Genomic DNA, 16,597 nt, shown 5'->3' on the forward strand with positions numbered 1-16,597 from the left:
TCAAATTGCTATGGGAGCAGGGAAACCGTGCCCACGGGAGACCAATGATGTTCAAACTAATGTCGCCCTGCAGATTCAAATTCTAGATTAAAAAATTCGAGCGTCGTCATATATAGAATGGAATTCAAATTCTAGATTCAAATTATTGTTCAGTTGGCTGACAGCCACTGCTGCGGCTGCAAGTGGCTGCGGCTGCAATCCTGCAATCCATAGAAACAAAATATTGTAGAAGCCGTAGCCGCAGTAAGCTACATAGAAAAATGCTTGTTCTCATCTGCACAGTCATCTGATCTGTTCTTGTCTGAGATACAAGATTAGATGAAACACATTTATATATATCGTAGGAGTTCCGTTCTCCAAACGAGAAGTACATTGTTTGCTCTATTCCCCATTCCTCGCTATCCAACAGCCGGCAGCATATCTGTACACCAAAATGTTTTTCATCAGCTCTGTTCTCTTTCAGCCACAATGGTCAATGGCATTTGCCCCAATTAGGCAGACACTGAACCACCTCTATCCTCCACTCTACGACAGTGAAAGGACAGGTCCGGTTAGTGCGGACCACGGGCCAAGCGGACGACGCTGAGAAATAAATGCCAGAGATGCTACAGTGCCTTCCTCTGCCCGACGAATTTCCGCGCGACGCCGAAGATGAGAGCCTTCGTCAGGAGCCCTTGGTCAAGAGTACAGGCCAGAGCAACTGCCCCTCCAAGCACAAGGAACCTCGCCACACGGTTCCTCGCAGGCTTCTCTTCCGCTTCCACGGTTTCGGACCCGTCGCTGTCGGACTCCAGCGACCGGACAAAGCTGTCGCCGACTTTGGTGTTGATCTGGGCCATCAGGGCACTCCGTGACACCGGCTCCCCTGCAGCCCTGGCTTGCTGATAGGCCCGGAGCCCAGGCTCGATTCTCTTCACGCATCCCCACATCCCTTGCCGGATACCGAGCTTTGCGATCTCGTACGGGATGCCCATGTCCTCGTGGTGGAACAAGAGCACCTCACAAGCTGTCGACCCTCCGTTCCCTCTCCTGGATTCCACTGTTCCAACATCAGTTCAAGAGAAAGTTCCTAGTTAGAGAAGTGCCACAGAAAGAAAAGGGGATTTTTTTGGCTATTTGGCTTTTGTTATTTCCCAACCTCAAGAAAAGTAAGCAAAGGAAAATGGTTACCTGCACGGATGCACCAGCTTGAATAATACAGATCAACTCTTCGAGGTTTGTTGCGCCGTGGAATGGACGAGCATGGTATACCCTGCGTCGCATTATACCAATACATTAATGGTTGGGCATCAGAGCGTGGTATGAGTAACCTAATAATCTCTATGGTTACATGCCGATTTAGTGATCTGATACAGTGCAAGTGGAACTAGCCTCAAACTACTGATTGCTAACAGGATCATCAACAATTTCTTTTACTTCGCATCGATGTACAAAACATCTAGGATTAGAGAAGCATCCTACAAACCACTGTATATGGAATGAATGCTCCAAAACAATCTCAAAATATTACTAACTAAGCTCCCAATGCAATTTGGACCTAAATGATTTTTCTCTCTCTTAGGCATACAGCCATTAGGACCTAAATGAAGGGCGGGCCTGGTGCAGTGGTAGAGCCTACCGTCTATAACCGTAAGGTCCCGGGTTCGAGCCCTAGCCTCTGCATATTATGCGGGCAAGGTTTGGCGCTTAAAGATACCTTTCCCCGGACCCCGCACAGTGCGGAAAGCCTACGGCACTAGGTACGCTAGGCATACAACCATATATATAGGCTCAAACAAGAATCCTGAAGGGAAACCGTCACCCATATTGACTGATAGAAGGAAAAAAGTGACTAGTTCTTCTCCTTTTTTTCAATGAAAATAGTGACTCATTCATATCATCTAACTGGAAGTTGATGCAGAGAAATAGCAAAAATATTTATATCGACTGAGTGAAGGCTGATGGATTAGGAAAAGGAGTAAAAATAAGGCAGCAGAGAAGTATGCATTACTATGTAAAGGCATAAGAATGGATATTCTAAAATGCAAGAGTGACCTAGTTGCAGAGAAAAACTTGGGTGAAATCTCTACTACTCTATAAGGACGCAAGGAGGGCGTCTACCACGGCTCCACCCGACACCGCAGCAATCCCTCCGCCCCGCTCTCCTCTCCCTGCACCGAGGCCGCAATCCCCGCCGCGCCCCCGCTCTCCTCGCCCCCAGATCTTGCCCGCGTCTGTCCCCGCCGCCCCGCTCTCCTCTCCCTGCACCGAGGCCGCAATCCCCGCCGCGCCCCCGCTCTCCTCGCCCCCAGATCTTGCCCGCGTCTGTCCCCAGATCTTATCCCTTCCAGCATCCCCAGCCTGACGAAGGAATTCAAGCTCCAGCAACGTCAGGATCCAACACCACCATGGTCACGGGAAAGAAGAGGACGTTCGTGCTCTACCCGTCGCTGGGCGTGGGCCACCTGATCCCGATGGTGGAGCTGGCCAAGCACCTCTTGCGCCACGGCCACGGCGCGCTCATCGCTGTGGTCAACCCGCCGGACACCGACGCCGTGTCGGTCGCCGCGGTGGAGCGCCTCGCGGCGGCCAACCCGGCCATCGCGTTCCGCCTCCTGCCGGTCCCGGCCAGCCCGGACGCCGGCGCGGACTGGGTGAAGCGCGACCTGGACACGCTCCGGCTCGCCAACCCCGTGCTCCGGGACTTCCTGCTCCGGTCCCAGCCCGCCACCGCGCTCATCCTCGACATGTTCTGCGTCGACGCGCTCGACGTCGCGGCGGAGCTCGGCGTCCCGGCCTACTTCTTCTTCGCCTCCGCGGCGGGGGACCTCGCCATGTTCCTCAACCTGCCGTACCTCTACCCCACCCTGCCGTCGTTCAGGGACATGAGCGAGGCGCTGGTGCGCTGCCCCGGCATGCCGCCGGTTCGGGCGATGGACATGCCGCTGACGGTGCAGGACAGGGACAGCGACCGGATCAAGGTCCGGATGTACCAGTTCCGCCGCATCCCGGAGGGGAGGGGCGTGCTGGTCAACAGCTTCGCCTGGCTGGAGCCCATGGCACTGAGAGCGCTCGGCGACGGCGTCTGCGTGCCCGGCCGCCCGACGCCGAGGGTCTTCTGCGTCGGGCCACTGGTCAACGACGGCAGCAGCACGGCGGGGAGCGGCGGGAGGCACGAGTGCCTGGCGTGGCTGGACACGCAGCCCAAGCGGAGCGTCGTGTTCCTCTGCTTCGGCAGCAAGGACGCTTGTTCGGTACTGATTGCATTGTTCTTATATCACCAGTTCTATTGAACGGATGGAAGCTTTTTTGTTCGGGTATTGTCACGATCTATAGACGGATGAAGTAAAATATTTCTAGAGTATGTGTGTTCGTGTAATTGTGTATTTAAGTCATGCCATTGTTCTTGGGAAGGCACATGTGAAAAAATTGACTTTCACAACGAACAAGCTTATATAAATCTAATTTCAAAATGGTTCGTACAACATTTATTCACGGGAACGGAGATAAGGAGCTGTAAGTATTCTCAGACTCATTATTCTAATTCCACTTCTAATTCCACGTGAATGGGAGTGGATTAGGGTGGACTTTGACTTCTATAGATTTAAATCGACTCAATACCATCCAGTATAGAACTAATTTACACCATAAATCATCTTAATCTATGTGGATTGAGGTGAATAAGAGCCTTAATCTATGTGGATCGAGTGAACGTATAGAATTAATTTACACCATAAATTATCTTAATCTATGTGGATTGAGACGAATAAGAGCCTTAATCTATACGATTCCGTTGCAACGTACGGGCACTCACCTAGTAGAAGAATAAGTAGAGATGGAATAACAGGAAAAAATACTTATTATGAAGATACGGACACATAAGCATATGAAAAGAAGAAATAGTGTACATGATTATCTAACAGTGTGAAAAAAGAGGAACCCTAAGAAAGCTGTTGCTGTTGCGAATGGCTTCTTTGCTGAGATAACAGAGAGCGGAGAAAACATCACCCAAAGAAATATAGTCAGAAGTCAGAACTGACATATTTATTAGTTCAACACCGATATATTGTTACTTCCTAGCTTCTCCTTGCAGTGACAGGCAGTTGCTATTCAATGGAGGTTACCTCCACAGTTTGCTTTTGAAGAAATAATGATGAAAAGGAAGAATTGAGGACTTCACTGTCAACAACTTCCCAACATTAACATCAAAACTTCAATGATGTTAAAAGACTGTCTAAGTAAGTGTAGTACAAAGGTGGACAGGTGGTCTCAGGTCAGTATCATTAGATACACGTAGCCATCATGAAATATCAGGATTGAGAAACAACAACTGAACTTCTAAGTCGTATATCTGTGCCTATTCCAAACTGAGTTAGTTGAGGGGCAACTACATAAAGTTTGCCAACATTACAGTTGACATGAAACATAAGCTACAATCACTGAACTTCTGAGCCATGCATCTGTGCCTATTCGGCTATTCTGAAGGCATAAGAATGGATATTCTAAAATGCAACAGAGTGACCTAGTTGCAGAGAAAAACTTGGGTGAAATAGAAGAACAAATAGAGATGGAGTAACAGGAAAACGACTTATTATGAAAATATGAACACATAAGCATAGGAAAAGGAGAAATAGTGTACATGATTATCTAACAGTGTGAAGAAAAAAAAAAGAAATAGAAACCCTACGAAAGCTGTTGCTGTTTCAGGAATGGAATTGGGGCAAACTAAAAAAAGGTGTACAAAAATGAAACACAATCATTCAAGGTAATAAGGTATTAATTAAAAGATACACTCTTGTGGTTTCTTTGTTCATTTCATTTTTTTTCCAATGCTTATGGCTTCTATGCTGAAACAACAGAGAATAGAGAACACATCCCACAAGGAAATATAGCCAGAGCTGACATATTTCTAAGTTCAACACTGATATATTATTACTTCCTATCTTCTCCTTGCTGTAACAAGCAGTTTCTATTCAATGGAGGTTCCCTCAATAGTTTGCTTTCGAAGGAATAATGATGAAAAGGAATAAAAGAGGACTTCACTGTCAACAACTCAACATTAACACCAACACTTAAATGATGTTAAAAGACTGTTTAAGTAAGTGTACTCCAAAGGTGGACAGGTGGCCACAGGTCAGTATCATTAGCTACACGTTGCTATCATGAAATATCAGGGTTGAGAAACAACCACTGAACTTCTAAGTCGTGTATCTGTGCCCATTCGAATCTGAGTTAGTTGAGGGGCAACTACATAAATTTTGCCAACATATATTACAGTCCACGTGAAGTGTAAGCTGCAACCACTGAACTTCTGAGCCGTGCATCTGTGGCTATTCCTAGCAGAGTTAGTTGAGGGGCAGCAACATAAATTGTCAACAACACAGTCCATATGTACTGCATGCTATAACCATCAGCCTATGTAACAAAAAACATCCAAGAAACTTTTTTTTGGGGGGGGGGGGGGGGGGGGGGGGATCAAACATAAGTTCCATTACCTCCTGGAATCAATCCCCGAATAAGTCAGTGCTACAAAATGACAAGAAGCAGTAGTTTTTCAAGTCTATTACTCCATTTTACCTTTGTGACACAATAATAGGCGCCCCCCAGTTTCCATATCCGGCGAGCAATTATGTACTCTCTGTCACTGCAGAAGAAGGGGAACTGCAACAGATCAAAGCATAAGCTGATAAACGTGATCACAGTCAACCAGAGAGACCTCAGAGCAAATCCCCAGACCCGCTTACCTTCCGGACCCAATGCACTTTCATCGTCCCGGTGGTCTGGCACTCCTCCAGCGTCTTATGGTAAACAAGCATGTCGTCCCACTTGTTGGACACACGGAACTCGTCGTCCCCGAAGAAGTCCCTCACTTCCTCCGGAGTGGCGTCCTCAAAGATGCTGCTACTCTGATACTGTGGTGGTCCGGTCTGAAGCCATCCGAACAGAACCCAATCATTACGTGCACATGAAATCAAGCAAGCTAAGCACTCGGCAGTTGACATGTGCAAAACGGAAAGGTCGTGTTCACGTTCACCTGCGCGTCCCTCCGCCACGCCTGGTAGGTCATGGTGGGAAGCGACCTGTCCATCATCTTGATCCAGGCCGGGCCGCCGTCCCTGCCCTCCACCAGCCTCCAGAGGTTGGCCAGGTCACGCTTCCCCACCGCCAGCTCCTCGCTCCCCGCCTCCGACGACCTGCCACTGCCAGCCAAGCACCACCCGTTCCGTGATTCCGTCCAAGGCAGCTCCTTCCTTTGGCGCGCCAACGAACATTGGTCCGGCCAGGCTGCCAGCGCGCGCACAGTGTCACGGTTACGTACCCTCGCACGGAGACCTCGTCCTCCTCCTCCTCCTCCCCGTGCCGCACGGCGGCGGCGGAGCCGAGCGGGGCGCGGAGACGGGCGGGGAGCTGGGCCTTCCAGAAACCGAGCGTGGCGAAGGGCGGCTGCGCAGCGGCGGCGGGGGCGGGGGCGGCGACGAGGCCAGCTGCCCAGCGCGGGCGCCAGGCCCAGCCGAGCAGGAGGCCGAGGAGGACCGCCGCCCAGAGCGGCCCCGCGAGGAGCGCCATCTCCGGGGCCGCCCCCCACGCCGTGGGCTGCTCCAGCACCCTCGCCACCGCCGACAGCACGTACCCCATCGGAACCGACCGGGCAGGGGCAGCGAAGGGGGCGGACGCGGCGGTGCGTGTGGGAGGGAGGGGAAAAGGAGGGGGCAGAGGGGGGCTTTGCGGTCGATGGCGAGGATTAAAGACTCGTTTTTTTTGGATTTTTTTTTGTTCGTTTGGTTTGGGGTGGGAGGAGGGGGAACGCGTGGTGCACGGGCAGGGATGATGAGGCCACTGAGGTGTGGACATGGTGCATGGACTATCTTCTTTTTTGGCGGGCGGAGCGATGCGATGCGCGCGTGTGGACCGGGTGCATCCAGTGTAGCGACGTGGGTGGGGGTTGGCTGGCCTGCCCTCCAGGCTCCAGCCACGCGCCCACGCCAAGCGATAAGGCGGGGGAGAGGCCACCGCTTGCAGACCTCCGTCCAACGCCGCGCAGCCACGTCGGCTCGCCTCGCCGTCGCCGACGCCGGACAGGTCGCTGCCGCAGAGGTTGACCCCGTCCCTGCACATGCACCGTTAGCGAGCGGTAACAGTCCCTTTCCGATAGTTACGGTGGCAGTTAGTTAACACCCATCTCTGCTATTTTACAAATAAGTAAATAACCCCTCCTACCGCGGGAGAGAGACAGGTGGAAGGGGTTATTTATAAAATTAGTAGTGCGGTTAGATTAGAGATGACTATACTAGATTTAAAATGTGTATACGAGTACGATATCCTTTTGATATATTTCCCGTGAGTACATGTAAAAACATGAGAGAGCTGACTTCGGTGCAGTATTAAGAGAGCTACCTGCGCTTGTCGTGAATTAAGGTTGCATCTGCCAAGGGTTCTAAACGCAAAAAAAAAAAGAAAAGAAAAGGTAACATCTCTAGTTTGATGAGCAAAGGCGGCCTCATTACCTTTTGACAGGTTGCAGCTATCCCTTGCAAAGGGAAGACAAATCCATCGCAAGAAAGTTGGTGACACGGATGCGTGTCTCAGCTCAAGGGACAGAGCTGCCCCTGCCCCATCATCAGTGCGGCCGGCCGTGTGTTAAACGTTGCACTGACACGTGAAACTGACGGCCATTAATAATAGTAAGCAATACTAATTAAGCAACAAGCAAGCTTTTGGACCACCACCGTGCCGTCGTCTCCACTAATAAATGCATGCTTGCTTAATTTTGTTTTCACTGAAATAAAGCCAGCTCAAAGCTACCTAGCATGTGAGAGTGAGACATGTATGTGAACAAGCTGCAATCTCATGATCGTACGCGTAGCAGCTAGCTAGCCACCCAACTAAAATTTAAGTAGCCATGTGATCAAAATCAATAAACCACGCTAGCTAGTAGTTAGTACAGAGTGCACCTATTGCCCTGGTTAAAAATCACTTCTAGATCTCAGGCAGAGACGGAGGCAGCGGCAGAGCGGGTGGGGTTTGAGCCCTTACCACTGCTGAGACTACGAAGCTTTATTGAAGCCTCCTCTAAATTTTAAAATATACATGATATAATATAGAAAGAGCTTATGTACTATAAAAGTTTACTTCATTCGCTTCTAATTTTTTTTTTGGCCTTCATCTCAGGTAACCAAGACCGGAGGAGAAATTTAATTTCAGTTGTTAACATCAACCGGGACTACTACAACAGGGTTTGGTTTGGACTTTTAGGCGGACATCTAAAAGTAAAAATTTTTATTATTTTATTTCATGATTTCTCTTTTATTTCAACGATTTCTTTTGTTTTCTTCGGCGAAGTAGCCTTTTGTGCGGGGGTAGGTAAGACTGGACATATTATTCGCGACCCGAACCCGAAAAATCCAGACCCGGAACTGAATTACCCGAACCCGTATTAACCGCAGTCTAATTCAGATATAGTAAAACTATTACCCGAATTTAGTTTGGATAATCTAATTTAGTTTGGGTAATTCGGTTACCACCGGCAGGTACCGGAACTACATGGAATAGTGTGTGTGTCACCTGGCGACTCATGTAGTCACACTCACACGCGGATGTGGGCCACGCGGCCGGCAGCCCATCAAGGCATCAGCTATCAATCCAGTATTCCAGATTTCCAGCGCTGCTTCCTTTTCTCCGCCGTGCTCTCCCCAGTCCCCTCCGCCTCCGGTCACCATTAACCTAGCCGCAACTCTCCTCGGTGCGGCGGTGCCCGCCTGCCCGGAGCTCGGACACCGGAGCGACCTCAAGTGTTCCACAGGCGTCACGGGACACGACGCTCACCGCTCGCTATCGCTGGTGAGAAGCCTGCCCTTACTCCTCCCACCTCTGTCCTCTGCCTCTCACATCCTCACTCACCTCACCGGTAGGCGGACTACGGACGGCTGGAGCTGGATTGCTGACTGCTGTGGAGAATTCGGACTTTGAAGCCTCAAGTCTGAACCATATGTGAAGTCTGAACTGTATTTTTCTCGTGGATTTGTGATGCAATGCAATGGCACTTGGCGGCTGTCACTGGCAGGCAGCAGCAGCACCGCAGCAGGCTTAATGCCTTACAGCCTTGCACTTTTGTATCTTTTGTCGTCGTCGAGTACTCAGTACATTAGTGTAGTAGTAGGTAGTACCTGTCGGCTGTATTGGTTCTTGAATTCTCGCTCCTCTGCATAAGGTTTGTTCTCTATACTAGATTATGATCTTAAGATGTTCTGTTAGTAGTAATTCATTAATCTGCGTTTTGTTCAGTGAGATGTTGCTTTCTATATATGCATTTTGTTCTTGTTACAATGTGCATTCAGATACTGAGGTACTTGTGCTTTTAATATCTCGGGTAAATTGGGTATACGCGAACCTGAAATTGCGGGTAGCTTTTTTTAAAAAATCTGTGATCTAGTAACACTTTCTATTACCCGAATTTAATAAAATCCAAACTACCCGACCTGAACTAATCGGTAACCCGAAGGCCCAGTCTCGGAGGGGGTGCACATCTCAGCTTTAAAGTTTTGTTGCAAGCATTTGTTTTAATGCATAAAGACGCTATTGTGGTATCTACAAATCATAAATCCTACAGTGTTGCAGACTAGGTATAAGAAGAGGCAAAAGAGAGTAACACTGAATAGTAAATTGCATCATAATTAGGTTCTCGATGGTACACCTTTAAGAGTTTCTTATAAGGAAAAAAAGGGGTCCATAATCATTACTAAAGCTTTTTTGCATGCACATTTGATTTTCTGAAAGTTTCACATTATAATTATCTAGACTGGTAGATAATACTCAATATCATTAGTTTTTTCATGATGTTGACTTTCATGATAATATCTATGCACACTAGTAGTTTCTAGAATCTAGATATTAAAAAATCATGTTCCAGTGTGATTTTTTCATGTTTTTCCATAGGACTGTGTCTATGTGTCTACCATTCATTCCCTGACTCTGATGTTGTTGCTAATTTTATCTTCTTTGATGCAGCATGTTTGGAGCAAAGATGAGGGCAGAGTTAGCAAATATGCTTGTTATGTATGAAGTAGCATAAATCAGGCTATAGACACTAGAGAAGAGGCTGGTATTTTATTTTATTTCCTTATATCTTGTATATCAAATTCCTATTCTTTTGTGTTTGTAAATCAACGATCAATGGACATTTCCATGAACATGTATTAAATTGAGTTGTATATTGGTTTTTTGGCGATTAATTGTCTTGTTGAATGTTGATCCATTTTAACCACACAATTTGCTTGGTAGATTGCTGTTGCTGCCAGAGTTTATCATGAATTGGTATATCCATTGATAAACATGTAGATAAACATGTAGGGATTGTTTTCGTGACTGCTCATTTTGATGTGTAATATGTGTGGGTTCTTTGCATGATATAACTAAGTACATGACTGTTTTTGGTACTTGAAAGGGATGCTTTGAGCACCAAATCAACATGAAAGTTACCCTACAAATACATTCATTTGGGATATTAAGTCTGTCGTATGTTCTAGTTGGCAAGCAAGTTCACCAATCACCATTGCTTTACTGTCAATTTTAATACCCATATACTGCCCTATCTCATGTCAAATTTCTGAATCACCCTAGCTTCACAATAAAAATTTTGACATACAAGACATTCATGTATAGACTACAATCAATTTATAGAGCATCCATGAACTCACCAGCGCCCCATATATTGCTGGAGCCATGTTGCCTGTAAAAGAAAATGTTTTAGCACCAAATCAACATGAAAGTTACTATAGCAAATAAATTTATTTTGGATGTTGTTCCATTTGAAACCAGCTCTTCTAGTTGCCAATCATGATCACCGTTTTTCCTATTCTAGTTTATACCAGGTGAAATCAAACTAATAGCTATATCCTATCAAACTAATAGCATCAAACATCATAGCGATCAAACAGAAGTCCTAACGGAGTTGTATTTTGAAACATAGGACTAACTATCTCATAAAAGTTTATCAAATAATTATAGAGCTCGGTCTCTAAGTTCCTAAATATAGAACCCCAACCTTTTATTTTCTAAATAACATGATCTATTTCTAATAAACATGGTGTAGGACTCAACTGCTGGAGTTGTAAATATTTTTATGACCCTAAACACTTCAAATTATGTCCTTTTTTATTTTGTAGGACTCAAATAAAGAATTTCTTGTTGGAGATGATGTTAGCATCTTATCTCATTTAGAATTTCTAAATCATTCTAGCTTGAGGATCAAATTTGGAACAAACAAGACATGCACATATAAATAGCCACAAATTTGAATATATATTACACACTACCCATAATTGGCAAATTAAACCCTTATAAAGAAAGCAAAGAAATGAAAAGAAATGATAATAGAATTAAACACCATACCGATCACCTAATTTATTGGATGTCACAACGTTTACATAAAAACAACAATACATATATTATCATCAATCTCAATATCTCATACATTCTTTGCCAACAACCAATACAAAACTAAACTCGTCATCCGGAGCGGCGGTGCAGAGGAAGATTCTGGTGGCTGCATCTTGCATGGTTGCGCAGGAGGCTTATCTTACCTGATTGTTAGGATTGTGGAAGCTCGTGTTTGGTTTCGGAAAAAAAAACAGTAAGGTGTTTTTTGGAATCGTTGACGCAGGACGACAGTTGAAAACTGGTGCTAATTACGAGTAGAGATATTTAATTAAATAGACAATGATGAATTTAGACATATATATTAAAACTAGTATGATGTCTGTGCGGTGTGACGACACACAATTATATTTGATATTATTAAAAAAATAAATTTAATATTAAAGTAAACATATGATACACATATATAACCTGATAGGGGCTTTGATGGTTTAATTTGCACGAGTTATCTATGGATAACGTCATCCCTAAGGTTTTGTTTAAATACTATAGTATTCAATTTACATCTCAATCCATCTTATTGAGTATCCAAAGCTGATGGGCGTCTCTGATCCCTTAGGGCTGTGACTCGGAAGGATTGGAGGGGATTGAGGAGGAAATTAACTAATTTTCCCCTCAATCCCCTTTAATCACCCCGTGATTCCTTTGTCACCAAATAAACCCTTACCTTGACCACCTTCCCGTGGCTGTTCGAGGGCATGCCGCTCAGGAAGCTTGGGCGGCTTGTCGATTTCTTGATAGCCGTAGGCCGCACTTGTTGCACAGGGTGGCAGACCCGTCGGACCCCGTGCGCCACAGCGGCGTCTCCGTGCTGCCGCAGTTGCTGCACACTCTCTGAACTCGCTGCCTGTTCGTTGGCGGCGGCCGCGGCCGCACCTGCAGGCTCTCCAACTGCCGGCGGGCTCCTGTACTGCCGCCGCCGCTGCTGCTGCTAGGGTTGCTATTACCCGCCGCGTGAGGTGTAGGGATGCCTGGCGTCGTGCCCAGCGAGCACGGCCGCTTAATGCTGCCGCGCATGACGACGGGCCTTCTGTCCCGTTTCCTCGTGGGCACAACAAGACGCCAGAGCTGCGGCGGCGAACTCGTCTCGGCCGTCAAACTGCATGGCCTGTTATTGCCCGACGACGACGAAGACGACGACATAGCCGCCGCGTGAAGTGTAGGGATGCCTGGCCTAATGCTGCCGCGCATGACGACGGGCCTGCGGTCCCGTCGTTTCCTCCGTTTCCTCCTGGGCACGACGAAACGCCAGGGCGTCGGCGGCAGCGTCGTCGTGGTCTCGACCGCCGAACTGGATGGGCTATTGCCCGACGACAGCGGGGAGGCGGCAACGCGCCCGGCGGCCACGGCAAGGTCCTGCAACAACTCCTTGTCGTTGTCGATTGCTATGGCGACGGTGTCGGTTTCGTCGTCCAGCGGACCGATGGGGCAGCAGAGACCGCTGTGGAGGAGGCACGGCGGTCCGTCGTCGCGGAGGCCGCAGGAGCCGTCGCAGTCCGCGACGCCGTCGTCCAGGCCGTCGAGACCAGAGAGGTACGAGAGCTGACGCATGTTTACGCGCGAGAGCGAGGCTTAGAGAGCTTAGCCAGGCACGAGAGTCGAGGCAGGCATGCACCGCCGCTTGTCTCGCGGGTGTTGGTTATATAGCAGGGATGTAGTGTTAGTTAGAGATAAGAGATATTTACGGGTTGGCTAGGGTTGTAAATGTAAAAATGTGGCGCGCGGACTCGCTGCATGCCGCTAACGGTCGTTCGCTACTGTGCTGGACCGCGACCAGATCCATCCAAAACAGATGAGAGAGAGAGGAGGTACGTACCGTACGACATCAGATTCCGTCCCGTACTACATTATTCTTGCTCTCATTCGTCCGTCGTCGTCGAGAAGGATTTATTACCCTCCCAAGCTTCAACATTAGACATGTACAAACATGAGACGGTGACTCGTTTTTCTAAATACAAAAGACAGTAGTTAGGACATGTACTGATGTACAACCTCTATAAGGTCTTTTGAGGAGCCTCTATAATTAAAAAAAAATACAAGAGACGATCTCTTTATAAAGAACTCGTCTCTTCACGATTTTCCATACACGTTGTTTCTTAGTTATATTAATAATCTAGAGTCTCAGGGTTATATCATGCAATCTTTTAATCGTCTCTTATACTTAAAAAATCGAACTAGTATCTTAGTTTTATACATGCTCTTAAAAGACTGTATGATACAATCTCAAAATACTAGACCATAAATAATACAGTCAAGAGACAATATGTATGGATAGTCGTGTAGAGCTAGACTCTTTGCGAACAGTTTGTCTCTTGTATTTTTTTTTTCAATTAGTCAAGAGACTCTATATTAAATGAGGTTACACATGTCCTTAATTGTAGCTGTTTTTGCTAAATATATCTATGTAGCAAACTGTGTTGTATTGCTAACATCTACGCAACAATCAATGGAGAAGATTTCTCTTCTTTCCATGTGTTTCTTGCTCTCCTTCGTTTCGTTTCTTCTGCTGGCATGCATGGCCGGCCAGTCTATTATTGTGTAGCTACCATTTTCCATTATTACACAATTTCGTCGATCGTCTGAAGGAGTTGGTGAGGCAATTGAGCACAAATAAATGTCACAATTTCGTCGATCGTCTTATAATTCCACTTATGATTATCTTTCGTTTTGGAAACTAGAAACTAAATATAGTTTTAGTTTCTGTATTTATTAATTTATAGATTAAAATAGAATAAAATGAAAGACTAAAAACTAGTCCTTAGAAACCAAACACCCTCTTACTAAATTAGCGGTTGTTATTCCTATGTTCTAGAGACGACAGAATACCTGGGCCGTTTAACCTGCATGTAGCAGAGTTGACTTACGGTTAAACTTATATCCCTGAGGAGCATCCAACTACATTCAAATATCTGTAAACTTCTGCTTTAAAGTGTGTTCTTATTACAGAACCATGTCTATCTTGAGCTTTTGACATCAAATTATTGTTTGATTCTGACGCATACATAAATCACTCTTTTATTTTTTATGTTGACAAAAGTTCAAGCTTTGTACAGCTATGGTGGATATGATGTGGTTTCCTTGCATGACTTCAGAGCCAAAAACAAAAAAAGTTGCACAAATAAATATGAGGTCACATCTGCTATGGCGCCCGAGAGGTCGCTGCTTATTCTAGTGCAGTTTATTTCTCAACGAAGGACATGCCTAGACAAAAGTTCATCACGAAAAACAGCAGTACAACCGCTCTGTTACATCATGAAATCTGTTGTTGTTTCAAGACGGTTACATGAGGAAGTCCCTAGGGTCCGTAACGTACCCCGTCAGGGCTGAGGCAGCCGCGGTGTAGGGAGACGCCAGGTAGATTTTCCCTTCCTTGTGCCCCATCCTGCCCGGAAAGTTCCTGTTCGTGGTGGACACACAGACCTGCACATCCAGGTTACCAGATCCATGTGTCAACAAACTAGAATTTCAGAGCACTTGCTGTTTTCCTTGTAGTTTCAAATGACAACAAGCTCTATAATACTTGTAGTTTCAAATGCCATTGATGGTAGCATCTACAATATTTGGGGTCTGGTAGTAAACTAGTAATGTCTTCTGTTAGGATTTATGGGCTTGGCCCAATTAAGTTATTCAAATAAATCCCAGGAAAATCTCAAAAGCCCATATAAGTGGATGGCAAAGGGATAGGTGGAACCAATAGCACCATATTGCTAGCTCTTGTGGAGTAGAGCTAACTTAAATATGGAAGCCACACTCACTCACCAAGTCATGGATGAGAGGAGAGAGTGTGGAGAGCCACACGCGCGCGCTCGCTCGCCTGGCCGGGCCGGGGCGAAGGGCGAAGGGCGCGGGCGCACGACATGCGCGTGAATGGTCCGCCGAAATCCGGCCCCTCGCCTTGCGGGGGCGCGGCTACCTTTTGCCGTTTGATTTTTTGGTTTCTTGGCTGTTACGCTTATCCTAACCGATCGCTATAAAATCTCAACTGATTGCGCGATTTTCGTGGGCGGATAAGCACGAGGGGTCGCGGACTCGGCCCTATAAAAGGAGCCCGGCAGCCAGCCTCCAAATTATCCCCAGATCCCAGTTAGCTTTCGCCTCTCTTCATAGCTGAGCCGCCTTTTAGTTCCCTTCGTCCCGACCGCAGAGGTGCATCTGCGATCAGGAGAGCAGGTCTCCGGAACCCTTCGTCTTCTAGATCCTGCACCGGGAGAGGGCGAATAAGGTTTTTGGGAAGCGTCTTCACGCGACTGCTCGTGATCTTCTGACATCGTCGACTCAGCTGATCCTGGCGCGCGCCAACAATCAGTAAGTCTAATCAGTACGCATCATCTGATTTGGCTTTTATTTCAGTTCTTCTGATTTGGTCATGATTTATATTCGGAATTTAATTTGGAATTTGTCTATTTTTTCAACAATCCAAAAACCTTATAGTAGACAATTTCCTAGTTTTTCTATGGCTGCTTTTGCCGACGCGCTGAAGCCAGAAAAGTTCAATGGTATGCACTTTAAGAGATGGCAAGTCAAGGCCACGCTCTGGCTTACTGCTATGAATGTCTTCCATGTTAGTAAAGGCAGACCTGAGGGTCCACTGACTCCTGAACAGGAGAAAGAGTACGACCATGCCAATACTATGTTCACGGGAGCCGTTCTTAGCGCCCTTGTTGACCGTCTGGTTGATGCGAATATGCAGTATACAGACGGGAAAGAGTTGTGGGATGCACTTACTACTAAGTATGGTGCATCAGATGCTGGCAGTGACCTGTATATCATGGAGAGCTTTCATGATTATAAGATGGTTGATAATCGCTCTATTGTAGAGCAAGCTCATGAAATACAGTGTATAGCCAAGGAGCTCGACCACCTTAAGATAGTCCTTCCTGACCGATTTGTGGCTGGGTGCATTATTGCAAAGTTGCCTTCTACATGGAGGAACTTCGCCACAGCTCTGAAACATAAGAGACAGGAGATATCAGTTGAAAATCTGATAGCGTCTCTGGATGTTGAGGAGAAAGCTCGGGCTAAGGACACGGGATCTAAAGGAGGCGAGGGCCACTCCAGCGCTAACATGGTTCAGAAGAACCACAACAAGGGCAAAGGAAAGCCAAAATCTAACAAGCCCAATAAAACTACCAACTTCAAGAAGAAGAAGAACAAGGCTGAATTGACATGTTTCGCATGTGGCGAG

General features: G+C 46.7%; 3 protein-coding genes and 1 long non-coding RNA gene across 6 annotated transcripts in view; 2 read left to right on the forward strand and 2 right to left on the reverse strand.

Moving 5' to 3' along the window:
* Positions 1-223: 223 nt before the first annotated feature.
* LOC100274389 (uncharacterized) lies at positions 224-6,770 on the reverse strand. Of its 3 annotated transcripts, XM_008678654.2 has the most exons (7): positions 6,299-6,758; positions 6,014-6,179; positions 5,724-5,906; positions 5,557-5,640; positions 1,171-1,252; positions 619-1,039; positions 224-421 (listed from the first exon to the last, which is right to left on the reverse strand). In XM_008678654.2, exons 1-7 carry the CDS (start codon positions 6,613-6,615, stop codon positions 382-384), a joined length of 1,293 nt encoding a protein of 430 aa, XP_008676876.2. In that variant the 5' UTR covers positions 6,616-6,758; the 3' UTR covers positions 224-381. The 3 variants fall into 3 exon arrangements, with proteins under 3 accessions (XP_008676876.2, XP_023157937.1, NP_001142221.1); XM_023302169.2 differs by having other exon boundaries at positions 224-1,039; positions 6,299-6,770; NM_001148749.2 differs by lacking the exon at positions 224-421 and having other exon boundaries at positions 426-1,039; positions 6,014-6,173; positions 6,299-6,686.
* LOC109946117 (anthocyanidin 5,3-O-glucosyltransferase) lies at positions 2,362-3,351 on the forward strand. Its single transcript, XM_035967572.1, has one exon. It carries the CDS (start codon positions 2,388-2,390, stop codon positions 3,270-3,272), a length of 885 nt encoding a protein of 294 aa, XP_035823465.1. The 5' UTR covers positions 2,362-2,387; the 3' UTR covers positions 3,273-3,351.
* A 1,737-nt stretch (positions 6,771-8,507) lies between the features above and the next one.
* On the forward strand, positions 8,508-10,208 carry LOC103654939 (uncharacterized). Its single transcript, XR_566448.3, has 3 exons — positions 8,508-8,817; positions 8,889-9,187; positions 9,985-10,208. It is a non-coding gene; the product is annotated as an uncharacterized lncRNA (long non-coding RNA).
* Positions 10,209-14,485: 4,277 nt separating this feature from the next.
* Positions 14,486-16,597, reverse strand: part of LOC103654943 (3-isopropylmalate dehydratase large subunit, chloroplastic) — a 72,985-nt gene continuing 70,873 nt past the window's right edge. The window contains exon 11 of the mRNA XM_008681747.2: positions 14,486-14,832. Within this exon, the coding sequence (XP_008679969.2) occupies positions 14,692-14,832 (141 nt within the window). The 3' untranslated portion in view covers positions 14,486-14,691. The remainder of the gene's footprint in view (positions 14,833-16,597) is intronic.

The sequence above is a fragment of the Zea mays genome, chromosome 4 (genome assembly GCF_902167145.1).
Source record: "Zea mays cultivar B73 chromosome 4, Zm-B73-REFERENCE-NAM-5.0, whole genome shotgun sequence".
Classification (NCBI taxonomy): Eukaryota; Viridiplantae; Streptophyta; class Magnoliopsida; order Poales; family Poaceae; genus Zea; species Zea mays.

Coding starts and splice junctions, on each gene's coding strand:
- LOC109946117 (XM_035967572.1), top strand. CDS start 2,388: ATGGTCACGGGAAAGAAGAGGACGTTCGTGCTCTACCCGTCGCTGGGC.
- LOC100274389 (XM_008678654.2), bottom strand. CDS start 6,615: ATGGGGTACGTGCTGTCGGCGGTGGCGAGGGTGCTGGAGCAGCCCACG. Junction 6,180..6,298: donor GACGAGGTCTCCGTGCGAGG/GTACGTAACCGT, acceptor CTTGGCTGGCAG/TGGCAGGTCGTCGGAGGCGG. Junction 5,907..6,013: donor CGTGGCGGAGGGACGCGCAG/GTGAACGTGAAC, acceptor GGATGGCTTCAG/ACCGGACCACCACAGTATCA.